Source organism: Anguilla anguilla, chromosome 4, assembly GCF_013347855.1.
Source record: "Anguilla anguilla isolate fAngAng1 chromosome 4, fAngAng1.pri, whole genome shotgun sequence".
NCBI classification, from domain to species: domain Eukaryota; kingdom Metazoa; phylum Chordata; class Actinopteri; order Anguilliformes; family Anguillidae; genus Anguilla; species Anguilla anguilla.
In genome coordinates, this window is record NC_049204.1 from 14,021,761 (window position 1) to 14,037,691 (window position 15,931).

Below are 15,931 nucleotides of genomic sequence, written 5' to 3' on the forward strand. Positions count from 1 at the left end.
TCTGTGAGTCTGCTCCTTATCTGAGATTAATAATCTAGCCCAACTGACTTCATTTAAAGACAGCCTTTGGGTCTCGCTGCACAGATATAGTTGAATATTAGAATGTACACCTTAATCTGTTTATGTAGAGAAGATGATGAGAAATTACTGATGTGCTCCAAAACTAGCAAAGCTCTTGTCTCTATGGTACTCTGGCAGGTACTTCATTGCTGATGCCTTCCCAGGGTACACGCGAACAAAGCTCTCATACTTAGCCAGTGTAACAGCCCACTGTGACTGTGCACAGCTTACTTCAGCGCTCTTCGGGTTCATCCAGGCAGTTATCGTAAATGTCAGAAATACAGGAATTTGGTGTCTGTGTGACATAGCACGTTAGCATGCTTTCAATAATTTCAGTTCTTGAACTGAACTGAGTTGAATATTTTTATAGAGCACGGGTGCTCTGAATCTTTGGTGAGCAATGTTTTTCCTCCTACACATCCCCAAGGCAACGGATGAGGTGGGAACAAAATCAAATTTTGATCTCCAGCAATATTCACAGACAAAGCTTCCTTATTGAATTTACTCCCAACTGGGGCAATGCTATTGGTCTCTTGTGTTGATCCAATTAAAATAGTAATACATACAATGTAAGTACTTCCTTCAGAGCAAAGGACCTTTATGTAATTTAATAGGCACAGCTGGCTTTTGCACATTTAAAGTACTATGAACTGTTCTAACAATCACAGCCAGTTCACACTCTGGTTTCTCTATAATGTACCCATAATTCAGAGAAGATGCGATCGATAACCCATCGAGTGCTCTCTTGAGACTCCTTGAAGTTTCGCTTCAGAAAAAGACTAATATTGTTCTGACCCTATATCACCTTGTTCTTAATCCCCATTGCTGAATAGTCAGTTACCACATTTGTTTAACTTTGGATGGTCTTCATAGTCATTTACACATACGTTTACAGATGTTTTGACTTTTAATTTGTAGAGCAAGTGCAAAAGCAAGACCTCCATAATATCAATGTACTAGCATAATATGTAAAAATCTCATGTGTTTGTCACCACTGTTCTGTTTTTATACAAAGCGATAATTGTATTAATTGTTTACTTTAGGAACTGATAAGCACACTAGATTTTTATGTGACCTTTGACCTCTGCCACAGACCAAACACACTAACGGTAAACCAGCTGACGGACACACACAAGCTGACCTCACACATCTGCAGTTGAAAGAGCCGGCGCTCCTTCTCCATCTCCTCGGCGATCTCGGCCCCAGTGATCTCCGTGCGGATCATGCCGTGTTGCTTGGCGTGCTCGCGCTTTTCCTTCTCAATCTTAGTGCTGAAAAAACAAAACAAACGAGCCACAGACAAATAAATCATGCAGGTTAGGCGGCAATCATCAAAACAGCAATCAGCTTAATCGCTCAGCATCTTCACGGCTGGGGTGGCCACCGCTGATCTAGTGAAATAATTATCAGAAGTTCTGACGGCAGAATGACTGTAGAGAAAGTCATGCATTGAGATCCAATGTCTGTAGGTGCTAAGGGAACATTATTGTACAGACCCACAGTTTGGAATGATGTTAAGTTACAATTCGCAGTGGCTACACTTACGCTTACACTTACTCATGATGTTGTAACAACCACACCGCAACACTAACATTTGAAACAGTTGTTGATTGATATAGGTTTTTGCCACAAAATCCACAAACGTGACAGAATAGGATGGGATATCACGTCTCAAGACCATTCAGGAAAACAGATGAGTGTATTTTTGGAACAAAGAAAACAGAATTTATTTTAAATGAATGCTAATTAAATCTGTTAGTGATGAGGAGCTGAATTCTAATTTCCATATAAATAGGAGGAACAGTGATTTGGAATAACAAAGGTACTAGACCAGCATCTTTCCTATTCTGTTCATCTCTCTGCTTTCGACTCTGTCCATAAATTTCCTGATCAAGTCTCTTAACAATATTGTTGTAGCCATCCAATTAGGGCAGGATCCTCCACCTCAACCCCCGTGAACATTCTGTAACATGCCTGTGTTCCCACGGACTGCTGCCTAATTAAATCAGTTGAGTGGGGAACATCGTGTTCGTCTCTTTACGGACATGGACATGTCACTCCGTCGGGCATTTTGGATTTATGAGCGAAGCGATAAAGATTGACCAAATTAAATCTTAGCGCATCCCATTACATTACAGTCGATTAGCATACACTCTTGTGCAGAGCAAATCACGACTTATGAGAACATAATTTATTTCACTTGATTTCTATGAGGAATAGAGCCAGACCTAGCAAACAACGTTCCCAAACCAGAGCGCAACCCAAGCTCTATTGCTGGTGCACATGGCGATGGAACCCACAGGTCCAGAGTAGCACGAGGACGGATCTTTGACATCGACTCAGTATTCGGTCCTCCCATTCTCACCACCTCGACAGCTGTTGCACCTGAGTTTAATGACCAATGCTTCATAAATGTAGAAGGATTAAGGCAAATTTAACCACGAGCATCAGAAACAAGAGGTTAATATGAACTGCTGGCCCCTCACCATGTCCAATCTGAGTGCAGCCTAATTACGAGCTCGGGAGTGGACACGTGAATTTGTTCAAACAACTGGGCTTGCACTCCATTTCTACTGAAGAGCTTGTTCCATGACAAATCCGAAGGGGCACACGAGACATGCCCAAGGCGCTGGCTCATATAATCAAATAAAGTGTATCCCATTTCTGTTGAGTGCAGCTTGTGTACGACTGGACCCCCTGGACAGAACAGCAGGCTACCACAATACCATTACCCCCAGGGCATCTCTTTTAATCCGAGTGGCAAACAGAGAGACCCCGGGGGGTCACTAATTCAAGTCGCTATCATATTGTCACGGACTGAGCCCCCAGCCGACAGAGATCAAAGCAGACACTGTACCCACGAGGCTCTAAAATATGCCTACCACTTCAATACCGGATTAGGATTATGATGACAACAACACCTGCGACAGTCATTCATTGTTTTTCTGTTGACGTCAAAATCAGCACAAATATTCAGAAGTGACAATGTGATTCACTACACTGCAATATTCTCAGGAGTGGTACAGCACAAAAACACACAGAACAGCTCAGACAGAAGCACAGGACAATTCAATACTCTATGGGCCAGATTTACTAAGGAAATATTCGTGGTGCAAAAGCATTCTCTGTATCGTGGCTCTGTTGCAGTCTTAGATACTGACACATTAACGATCGATTTACCAAGACTGGTTCTATTTACGCAATCAAATAAATTCACAATTTTGCGGTAGGAGACACCTAAAAATTAAAAATGTTCAGAAACAATATGGTATGCTTACACATCCAGATTACAAGCCACAAAGAAATGTATAGGGAGCAAACAGGTACTAGTAGCGAACCGCAAGAAAAAGAAAACTTAAATTTACAGATCAGGAAACATAAGTAACGGTCAACGAGGTAGCTACTGTTTCACAATCGTGTATTACAGCATAGGAACAAAACACCAATGGACATGACAAAAATTTAGTGACATCACATACAAAGTTAATTCATCAGGTGTAATAAAACAACAGATGATGCAAAGAAAAGATGGCATGATGTTAGGCAGCATACAAAAGAAAAACTTCATGAGGGCAAAAAATAAAGGTGGTGCTCCAACTAAGGAAAGAATATTGATACAGATAAAATGACAGGTGGAAAAATCCCTGCAAAATGAGCAGTCATTGGGGAGGAAGGAATAGACACGAATGAACTTGTGCCAGGAGAAGGCCACAGAGCATTTGTAGGTAAAACTGTTTTCAGAGTTATATACCTTACTGAACACAGAACAAGTAAGGACTGCATTTTTATGCTAGTCAGCTAGCTGCTGCAAGCATATGCAACTGCCAGCTGATGACTTCAACAGAAGTATTGCGTCCTTTAAATAAAACAAATTGCATAGGCTATTACATCTGAAAATAAGTGAGAACGAACTTGAAACCGTTTCAGTTCTGTCCTCTTTTTGTTAAGCATCAGAGGATGCATTCAATCATCTCCACCCCGTGCAGCCCACAAGGGAAACTAATCTAACTGCCGAGAACACCTGACACCCTTCTCCAGCATCCTGTGTAGCTGTAGGCTACATCAGCGCAGACAAATTAGCACCAGCTTTCCGGTGTTCAAAAAATTATCACGCAAAGAGGGAAGTTGCAATTAACGCACGCTTTAGTAAATTATACGAAATAGCTAATTGGCCTAATTCACACAATATCCAGGCTGCTTTAATGCGTTCACTCCTGGTCTACATACGCATGAACACATTTAACTATGCAGCAAAAGGAAAGTCACTGAGTGATGGAATCCCTGCAAATTACATCATAATAGCGATTTTGACCCATAGCAACAGTTTAGTAAATCCGACGTAGCAACTGCTTCTGCATCGGAAATGCAGCTGCAATCCTTTAGTAAATCTGGCTCTGTGCATTCAAACCAAAAAGAATACACAATTGCTTTCAAAACACATACACATAAATGCACAAACTTACAATTTGGCTTCATAATCCTTCCATGCCTTGTCAAATGGCTTCTTTATATCCTGAAAAATAAAAAAAAATAGGTATAAACTTAATATAAACAAAATCAGTGCGACTGCATGTACACCGTTACCTATGGGACATAAATATTTGCATAAGTGTCACTTAATGGGAAAATCAGGAAAATCTAAGTTAAAAAAAAAAACGTTTCAGAGTTTAGTTTATTTAAAGCAATACAAAAAAACACCAGCGACACATTCATGTATTCGTTTTCTGCTCTTAGTCATGGTATGTGTACAACAAAGTCAGTACAAGATGCCAGGCAGCACCCAATGGCAACAGCATAACCTGCTCCTGCTTTTTCCCAGTCTAGCAAAAACATTAATAAAGGTATGTGTTTGATGTGGCTTCTTTTTAAAATCATGGGAAACATTCAGCAGCGTCTTATTTTTTAGCAAACCTCCCCTTGGGCTTTGCTCAGTCACGATGGAGGCTGTCAGCAGAAATAAAATCGGACTGATAAGCGAGCGAGAGCATGTTTTTGGGGTATGGTTCTGCTGAGTCAGTGTGCGGGGATGCAAAGGCGGAGAGGGAGAGGAGCATGCGGACCGCAGGCCTCGTCTACTGTGCGTGCGGGCGAGCGATTGGTTTCTGACACGGCAACCAAATGACGTTACAGAACAGAGGTGGGGTGGCCTGCTACGCAAAATAAAGGATAAGAAACGGTAGATTATATTACAAAAACACTGCGTGTAAAGACTACCCTCACTACAGCAAATAATGCTCCTACTATTACGACTACACATAAGGGTGGAAGTCCTGATAATATCCATGTTGAACAACAACAATAATAAGCATTGTGTAGTAATGTTTACTTCACTTCATTTTGTTTGTCTTGTGCCTTTCTGCCCCTAAAACTGAGGGATTATTGTGTGTTTGCCGATGCCAACATATTTCCAAGAAAAAAGAAAAAATCCCTTAGTAACTTTGCTTTTAGACGAAGAAGAAACATGGCTCAGCTCCATTATTAAATGCATCGAAACGGGACTACCCGCGGGCGTTCTTCAGAGGACGCGCCGCGTGTGACACGGCACACAGAGAAAGGGGCTAGCTAAATTTAGGAGCTTATACAGCATAAAAAAGGCCGGGCAGAGGATCCACACTTAATGAAAACGGGACTCATCTGTCGAGCGCTTTTGCTCAAAGGGGACCAGCGTTCGCTTCTCAAATTTACAAGGTCAGGCTTTTTAACAAAGTTGGGGGCGTACTGTGGAGATGGCCCCCCCTCCCCCCGAAAAAGGAAGGGGGAGTGGCAAGAGATAAATCTCGACTTCGGCAAGGGAAGGGCCCTGAGGCGCTGATGCGCGCTCAGGGGCCATCCCGAGTTGTTTTCGGAAGGGCGGAAGCCCACTAAATCTTACCCCTTTGACTCCTTTCAGGTCTCCCTTCAGCAGGGAATCCAGGGTGAAGATCACATTGTGGCTCAGGCTCTGGAGCTGTTGGGAAGAAGAGAGCGACAGCAGGACAAGCCTGAGTTACGGCAGCGCAGACAAGTTAATTTACCCCCGGACACGGGAACCTAATGAAAGCACCGCCCCAGGCGACCCAGCAGAACTCCATCCACAAGCAGGATATGAACCTATAGCTTTCACACAGAAAAAGGTGAGGTGAGAGACGGGTGGGGCTTCCACCCCTGACGTGGTCCCGTCAACGTGAACTGAGCTGAGAGCGGCTCCGATAAAATGGAGCCGTCCACGTTGGAGAATGCGCCACCATCCGCGACCGGGTCACGGGGTAAAGAACTCTGACCCCTGTGGCATCCCCTCAGTTCTCTCTGTTACAGAATGGAGATTGATCCTTTCCCACCCCTCCCCCTCCACCAGCGCCAATTTTTCCTGTGCTCTACCTGAGTGAACGGTCATGGAATAAGTGGTGCTCCACAAAAACAGCACTTCACAACAGAACAAAGACCCTCACCCCGAGAAGGAGTAAAACTCATCAGTGCCAAATACGGTGGTCTTGAGGCATATGTGGGTTGACTGGTTATACAAAAGAAGTGATTTCAGACTTCTAACTTGGTCTCGTTGACTCACGCATATCCCGCAATCTGATGTCTCCATTCAATGAGTCCCAAAAGGAGTCTTGTATTGCAGTTTACAGTTCACCGCAGTATAAAAGTTTGAATATGCTAGTAATTTAGTCCTTGAATAATCACAAACCCTACAAAAATGAGGACTTCAGAAAGTCAACACTCAACTCAGCAGCATGCCCAGGATATGAAAATCGCGATATCAAATAATCCGGCGGGCAGTTGCTGTGACGATAAACAGTATACAGTTCTGCTCTCACAAATGATATTTGACAGAACCAACCGCTGCTTGTGGAATATTGTTGCGCCGAAGATCAGTTGGCAAGCCAATGTAAAAATTAGCACCTGCTCTCAAAGCCTGGGTTTGGCAGAGCCGAAGAGGAACAGAATGGGGGTCTGTTGAGGTCCTGTTTTGGATGGCCAGGCTTCACGTGTCGTCAGCTCCTGTCGGTAATTGAACGCAGACCCGCTTCCTGGTCCAGTGCTGAGCATGCCAGGCACAACCGAGGCCAAGCCAAGCCAAGCCAGGCCGGCATTACATCATGTTTAAATCAGCTGTTATTGCTAATCTGTCAGCGAACAGTGAACTGGAGTTTTGTTCAATTGGCAATAGTTCATTCTAAGGGACATTCATAAGTCTTATTAATAGCTCCATAAGGAAAGACTCTTAGAACAACTCCTCAATGGTATAAGCATATGGATATCACCAGGCTTTCCAAAATTGGGGGGAAAAAAAAAACGAATAACAATTGCTTGATTAAAAATCTATTATTTCATGTCGATAATAAATCTTCAAATCCATTTGTTGCGACAGACAGTAAAACACTGAATGTACCTTGTCACAATTCTTTAGCCACTTCTTTTGTAAGTCCAAGCAAAGCTGGTTATAATAAATGTACTGTAAATAAATGGCTTTTTGTAATATGTGTATGAGGGTTTTTATCACTTATGAACAGTCCTTAAAATAAAATGTTATCTTATCATTATAAGACACAGACACATCTGAGGGAAAGAACATCTCACCTCCAGTGAAGCATAGCCATTAGCCACCCCCACACCAAGTGGCATAGATGAACAGGCAGCGCTGCTTTAGTACTCACAGTATATGACCTTATGTCCAGCACATTCTGCCACTAGACTACATTACATGTCAGTGAATTATTTATTAGCTTAGAAGCCTCCATGGCTTCAGCTTTATGTGTGGTACATTTATGCATGTTTACTGAAGCAATGCGTGTTAAGCGACTTGCCCATGGGGACAAATGCAGTATATAGCAGTTGTATGACAGTATACCCTATAGGCCTATATCAAAACTGTATATAGCAGTAGGCTACTTATATCAACCCTGTGACCTTATGAACCCAGCTTATGAACCCAGTTTCCTAACCATTACATCACAGTCATTCAAGATGGTGAGGAGAAGTGCAAAAAAGAGAATCCCATTTTTCTTCAGATACAGACATGGGGTACTGCTCTAATCCTGAGCTGACCATAGTCACCTACACTACATGGCCAAATGTATGTGTTTACCTGACATCTAAGATCTCATCCAAAATTATGATAATTAACATGGAGGTGGTCCCCCCTTTGCTGCTATAACAACCTCCACTCTTCTGGGAAGGCTTTATACTAGACGTTGGAGCATTGCTGCAGGGATTTGCTTCCATTCAACCAGAAGAACATTAGTGAGGTCGACCACTGATTGTGCAATTAGGCATGGCTCACAGTTGGCTTTCCAACTGATCTCAAAGGTGTTGGATGGGGTTGAGGACAGGGCTCTGTGCAGGCCAGTCAAGTTCTTCCACACCGTTCTTGACAAAACCATTTCTATATGGACCTTGGTGTGCACAGGGGCATTGTCATGATGAAACAGGAAAGGGCACAGAATAGAATGTGACTGTATGCTGTAGCATTAATATTTGTCTTCTCTGGAAATACAGGGCCTAGCCTAAACAATGAAAAGTAGCCCCAGACCAAGGGGTGTCCAAATATTTTTGGTCATATAGTGTACAATCCATACCACACTCACACCTTTCCAAACATGGATCCTTCAGCCTAAGCTATATGCCAATGATAAGATATAACAAGCAAGCATAAACAAAGCTTGCAATCAAAACATTCTGTCTTCCAAGACAAAGGAGGCAAGGAGCCTGGCCTAAAAGCAGCCCATGAGCAAAAATTTACGGTACGACCCCAATGGCCACAAAGCAAGCGTCATAGCACAGGACAACAAAGAAGGTGTAAGCTGTTTTTCATAGAAGACACGTTTTGCTTGGGAATGCTGAAAATTACCAGAGATGGATAAGAACTTTCAGCCTGGGTAGCTTCCCACTGTGGCACACATGGATAGCACTTACAGTTCTGACCAAGACTGTCAGCTGAGAGAAGACCTGTCAGGCAAATGCCCTCTCCTCCCCATACTTCAGGGCTACAAGCCAAAAACCCTCCCGCTGACCCACACCTGCCTGATGTGAATTCAGAAGGATTCTGTCTTCACACTTTGACCCTAGATCAGTTTCAGATTTCCAATATATAATGGTTGGTGTTAGAATTTGGTCTCGGTTAACTGATCCAGTATCAGATACTGCTGACAGTTTTCAGTTGCTATGGCGAGAAGTTACATAAAATTGTAACAGGCATAACCCAAATCAAACAGACACACTTATTGGGGGCAATGTGTTGCTGTTAGTGCATCCCAGCTCATCATCCGGATAATAAAAACAGCACTTGAGCATGGCTGCCCCCGGAAGCTAACCGGTAATCTTTAAATAAGGTGTTAGCTTCCATTTCCTGCACAACGTTTCAGAAGTCGAGGGCAGGTGGCTGTTATTTTGTGGCAGACTGAGCTCTAAGCCACTTTGTTATGGGCCTGGAACAGGGTTTGAGAACAGGAAATGCAACTGCCTAGCAGTAAAGGTCATTGGCTATTTGCAACAAGAAACAGCTTCAGGAAAAAATGCATTACAACCCAGGAAAAAATATTTCAATATTTTTTGTCAATCTTATTAGTCTGTAACATTGATCAAGGGTATGCGCTAAGAGCAAAGTAGGCCACAAATACTACACGCCTATACAGTACAAATCAGATCGACCTTGGTTCTGCTCCAGAGGTCCAATCAATGGATCTAGATTTGCACTTTCTAATTAGGTACAGGGGTGAGAACTTTCTGCTACTACTGGGAGATATACTACATGGTGTTCAATGCAATTACGGTATAATGGCCTCTAATGTGTTTCCTTACTGTAGCTGCAGGAAGAGCATCTCAGAGAAAATCAATCTTCTGTTGGCTTTTGCTGAATGTTTGCTCCTACATTCATGCTAAATATAACCAGAGGCAGAGTAGCCATCTCTGCCTTTCTTTGTCCTTCACTGTGTGAGGTGGAATGCTGGAATACTAGCTGACCTACAATGCTTTATTATCCTGGAAGCGCGTTCCACTTGTTCTTCAAAAGGAAAACACAAGTACATACCACAAGTAGGTGCCAACATATAAGTATTCCTTCAGAACTGACAAGCCATAGAGCGCTGAAGGCAAATGGAGGGCAACACAAAACCACCAAAGGCAGTATCTATGTCACTGTGCAGGGCACCTTCAACCTCTAAAATGTCACATCAGCTATATTATAAGCTAACAAAAAATATTAAAGTTACCACTTCACAATTCAAATATCTCCCTGGAAATATATTGAACTGCAATAGGTAATAATGGCAAAAATCTGGCATCTTCTGAGTGCATTTGAACCTGGGATGAAAAGCATGATTTCCCACAGGCAGGAGGTGTCAACACACAAATGATTAAGAAGCAGGTGGGGTGGGGGTACCGGCAGCGACTCATGTTGTTTCTGCAATTTCATGGTCTGGAGTCTACTTCACTCCTGCCATCTCTGCCGAGGGTTCGAGACAGACACATGGGATAAGGAAGAACAGACAATTGTGTCAACACAAACACAATAGCTGGATTCAGGCAGGACTGATCGGTAAGTCCAGGGCGGGTAGGTGCCAAAACTCCAACTCTCTTGCTAACCCCCCCGCCCTTCAAAAAAAAAAAGGAAGAAGAAAAAACCTTACACAGACGTTGAATATCCTTCACACTTAAACACAAGCCAGCTTTGGAGGGGGTGGAGGTGCTGGGGTCACATCATGCCAGGGTGAGAAACGCATTTGTGCTTCAGTAGATCCACGCAGAACAGAATCTTTCGAATATTCTTCCAAATACAAATATTCCGTCAAGGACCCAAACACACTCAACCAAACACCAGCACTTTGTCTAAAAGCCATCCATCAACATTCAAATTACTGCAGAGAGGGTGGGGAGATGGAAATCTGAAATACTTGCTCAACAGAGAGCCTCCCCAGTAGTCTCACTACTTGGCACTCATACAATAAAATTGTGTTTTCAACAGGGAGCTTTGGTGGTTTAGATGGATTGTGGACAAATGTTAAGCAAAGACTCGCTGTCAGAAAGTGGCTTTAAGCATACCCTCCCCAGTCAAACTTCATCTATCATGGATACAAGGCAACTGCAGCTTATGGCTGTTCTGTATGAAACGTGGATGGATCTATTAATAATTTCCATAATGTCAGTCATTTGCTTGGCATGTGCTTCAAAACTTTTTCTATATGTCCATCACCAACTTTTCCCACATTAGCCCAAAAAGTGGCACCAGCACTGTTAGGGGCTCTTACCAGGTTCTTGAGCAGAGCAGAGAGCTCCTTGGTGAGGGTGGAGAATTTGACAAAGGCTGTGCCCAGGTCAGGGTTGTCCCGGCTGATGAAGTTGCTGCCAAACTTGTCCAGTGCTTGAACATAGTTCTCTTCATTCTGGACGTGGTCTGTGGACAGAACAAGAGCATTAATGTGATAACATAAAATAGTGAGAAGACTATATTTTCAAAAATTTCAATCAAAATCAGCTTAACATGTCTTTAATGAGAATGCACAGCTCCTGTATCAGCTTGTCATTCATTACCATGATATCCCTGGAATCCAACTATTCTGTTCAACATAATAAACGTAAGGTTACAAGACTAGTCCAAGAAAAATGCAAGACTCAGGGCAGGGCTTCATTATATATAAGCCAGGATTTAATTAGACACATTCTTAACTTATCTGGCAATTAAAAGTGATCTCCCCTGGCCATCCAGGTTAAGCTAAGCTGTGGTCACGTATGCAGACTGGACTGCATGGTCTATAATGGACTCTCCATCCACAAGCTAATGATGTGTGCACTAGAGGTGACTGCCCTGGGGGAAGGGACAAGGCTATAACTGGAAGGCAAAACCCCAATCCGGGATAAACCCAAGAATTCAGATTTAGCTCTCGGTGGTCCATTCCAAAGTTCCTATCTGATCCGGCTGGACTTCCCACTGCACGTGCAGCCGCAGAGAGCTTATGACAAGTCCCTCTCTGTTCATCTGCATGAAACAAGAGGTTAAGCCGGAATCTGAGACTTCAAAGGAGCACAAAGTTAAAACCAAGCGGAGAGGAATCCTCTTCTGTAAAGGTCACTGTAAATTTCGCATTGAATTCTCAGATACAATTTCACACAGGCGGAAGATGAGGGCTGTATCAGTGACATCAATGAGGTAATGAATAGGCCTAGACCTACATGCACAAACAATAACGCTTCTACCACACAAGAGAGACAGGAACCGCTAGAAGGATACGCATGTGTTTATAATTATAACACCAAACGCTAGTCCAAAGCCGTCTGCATGGCCCTTTCCACTCTTTGCTAACTCTGCAGGACTAGGAGGCCGAAGGAGGATTCAAAGCACTTGAGCCCTGTCCTGTTCCCTTATCCAGCCCTCATCTGGGATTCATTCACCAATTTTATGGGGCTGAGTCCCTTGGCAGAGTGACATTATTAGGTCATTTGTCTTTACAAAATTGGAAAAAACAGACACACACTCACACACCAAAACACCAAAATATGCAGTATCCATTAGAGCCAGCAGGTGGCTCAAGACTTAATACTATGGAGGGTATTTAAAAATACAAAAATCTAAAAAGCAGCAAATCATCCCTGAATGGTTTATGAACAGTGCACGCTGCTACCTGTAGCTTCTTTAGTGGATGTTAATGTATCCCCGTTCGGTTTTGTCCTTATAATTAAAGTAGTAAATAAGGGTACATCTCTTCTTGCAGACTGAAATTCTGTGAACAAAATTAAGAACACAACCCTACCAAGAAGACCTCCTCGCTCCATGGAGGCAGAGGCAAAGGTGTAATTAGTTCATTAGCAAAAAAATTCAACACAGCACCACAGATGCAGACATGGGAAGGTAAGACAAGTGCCTTTCAAAGCCTCAGACAGTATTTCTGCGAAATGTTCTGGTAATTCCCCAAGGATTGACTCTCTCTGATGCTAAGTGTATGAACACTGACCTTCAGCTGCTAGACATCACAGCCTTAAAGGCAAACCACAGACGATGCCAAATAAACCTTAATCTTAGTACAGTCCGTCATAAAGAAAAGGTCAGAGATATTGCTGTCACTATAACGGCCAAAACAGTGATCCCGGTGGCATTCCCAGCCAAAACAAAGACACCAGAAAGGACATATTTACTGCGCTGCACAGACAGTGTTATCAGAAAAGGTTTGATTGAATTGACTCCACACCAGAATAGCCATAACCAGTAGCCTAATCCCAAACAGAGCTGCCAAAGATAGACCCTGATGGAGAACAGCCAGGGCATTAAATGTACTTTTTTCACCCACTGGTCAGAGTAGTTTGTGGATTCTAAAAAAAATCACCAGCTATTTTCAACATTTTTACCAGCCGCATTACCTTTTCCAAGACAACACAACCTGATTTGTTACCTGGTTAAGTGACGGCAGTAGAAAATCTTACAAGCCACAATCAAAATTTTACCAGTATTTGGCTGGTGGCGGATGTTAATTTCACACTCTGAGAACAGCCCGACGTATGGGTGCCAGACTGGAAGAGCTGAAGTCAGCTCTGTCGAAGCATAGCTGAATGCGGGGATACCGCAGAGAACCGGCAGGGAATGTCCTTTTTAAAGGCCATCCCGAGGAAACGATCCCAGAGAGGATTGGCAGAAACAGACCCTGCTTATATCCCTGCCCGGAGAGGACATAGTTTGCGAGAGGTCCTGGCTGAGCCGCGTACTCAGGAAAGCCTATAATCCCAAATGGGAGACAGTGTGGTCTGTGGCTGGGGGCCAGGCTTCCATCCCAAACCCCCCCCACCCATGTCCTGGCTGGATCAACGCGCCAGTGTTGCGTTTGCCGCTGCACATGTGCATGCAAGGGACAGAGGTCGACCTCAGCAGAGGGTTCACTTCCCAATCTGAACCCAGCATCTCCAGCCAGTTCTTTGGCTTGACCAATTCATTTCATGCTTAATTCATACCAGTGAGAACGGGGGAGAGCCTCACAGCCTGGAAAAGGCAAAAATACTCACCGTCGCCTCCTTCGGGTCACGAGAGGTAAATCCACCTAACGCCAGGCTAAAGTAGTCTTAGCTTAGCATGGCTTGTTATACCCTCCCTATAAAATATCAAGGTACATCACATCACATGCCTGGCCACAATATATGGCCAATTTGAATGTGATGATGTCCCTCATGTGTAGACAGGAGGAAGCCAGAAAATAGGCGGGTTCAATCTAAAATTTAGGGGTGACACCAACATATTATTTTATAAAGCTTCAATGTTTATTTTGTAAAAGTAAGTAAAAGAGAGAAATATATGTTTGTACAGTGAAAACGGCCATTCCATTATGATTGTGCCTCATTTTCTTCCAAGCAACACAGTCAGAAAATTGAGGGTAGCAAACATAATTATTCTGACAAAAGAGGGAATTTTAATTTTAATTTAAGTTCCCATCATGAATTTTCGGTTTTAGACATTGTGAAGTGCAACATAAATGACTGTGGCTGTCTGAGAGCTGCACGTAGATAGTTAGCAATTTTTTGCATAAAAATCTGGCTAAAAGCGACATTGACACAGCAGACATGTGAGCTCCAAATATATTTTGTGAAGCTCGCCACTGAATTGTTATCAGTGAATGAATGGATGTCCATTGAGAAGATGCAGTGTTTGGGAAGCTCACTGGGAGATAAACATGTGCAGCTGTAGAGCCCAGCGGAATTCAATGCATTCACCAGGGCAGCGGAAAGCTAAATCTTCTGCATTGGAAAAGAACTAATCATCCAGCGCAATAAATTACACTACATTCCACGTTATTTATTTTACCCCTGGACCATCATCATATAATTTAAAAGAATGATAATGAGTCTGGAAGACAGAGCTGTACAGCAGTCTGCTCTTTCAAAGCAATGTTTTTTCATTCATTCATTTGCAAGAATGCAAGACCCTCAGGAAGCCAGACTTGACAGAAACCACAGCCTATTAAACAAGTTGCGGTTTTATTCATTAGCGGTAACAATAAAAACACATTATGAATGAGAGTCAACCTGGACTCACCCTTCTAATCACCAGTCTTTCTAGTTAAACAATGCCATGCTAAGCCATAATGGACTGAGGCTCTAAGGACTTCCACAGGGAGAAAAACTAAATAAGGAATCAAAATGCATAATCACAATACATCAACAACAGTTTGAAAATGACAAAAAAAAAACTGACCAATTGTACTCATGGCTATGGCTTCCTCTGTCAATCCAGGAGGGCTCAGAAAAGCATGGACACTCCCCTGAAGCACATGCTACCGGCCAGCAATTCTATTCACTCTGATGAGCTGCACAGAACTGTATCGCTGAAGCGCACTTGTGCAGCTGACACAAGCAGACTGGCCTACTTACGAATCAGTGCCCAACCAATCAGAGGAGCATGCTGGGGGACAATGAGCTAATAACAAACCCTCCAACTGAAATCCACCCTCCCTGAGTGACACTATAACCCAATTATGTACCACCCTACAGGGCTACTGACCGCAGTCAGTGTTGGCATGGTCTGAAATGATCCATCCCTTTTAACAGGAGGAGCCATTCAGCTGTTGGAGACCAATGACATCAACGAAGCACAATTCACCCTTCCAGGAGTAGAATCATCCATACGTTATTTGACTGAAGACTACAAGTCACACTAGTTCTTTCAAACATCTAAGCAATTGAAAGTGGCAAGACCTTGTTTGAGCAGTATTACCATCCATTTTTTATACAAAAAGGACAGAACTGAGAAGAGGGATTGTCACATTCTGGATCAGTACACAAAACACCTTGTGCATCGTGGGCTGGCCCGTATATCCATGTAACCATTAGCAATCAAAATCTCATCCAATCAAAATCTCATCCAAGCCATCAAAGAGCATGAGGCCTTACATGGCTCTTAGAAATGGTGCCATGG

At 43.1% G+C, this 15,931-nt stretch overlaps 1 protein-coding gene across 5 annotated transcripts in view; it reads right to left on the reverse strand.

Annotated features, from left to right (window-relative positions):
- The window catches only part of asap1b (ArfGAP with SH3 domain, ankyrin repeat and PH domain 1b), a 107,101-nt gene that overhangs the window by 36,846 nt on the left and 54,324 nt on the right, over positions 1-15,931 (reverse strand). For all 5 annotated transcript variants that reach the window (XM_035413492.1, XM_035413491.1, XM_035413495.1 and 2 more), the window contains exons 5-8: positions 11,289-11,434; positions 5,933-6,007; positions 4,524-4,573; positions 1,202-1,331 (exon numbers count right to left, since the gene is read on the reverse strand). In XM_035413492.1, coding sequence (XP_035269383.1) covers positions 1,202-1,331; positions 4,524-4,573; positions 5,933-6,007; positions 11,289-11,434 — 401 coding nt within the window. The remainder of the gene's footprint in view (positions 1-1,201; positions 1,332-4,523; positions 4,574-5,932; positions 6,008-11,288; positions 11,435-15,931) is intronic.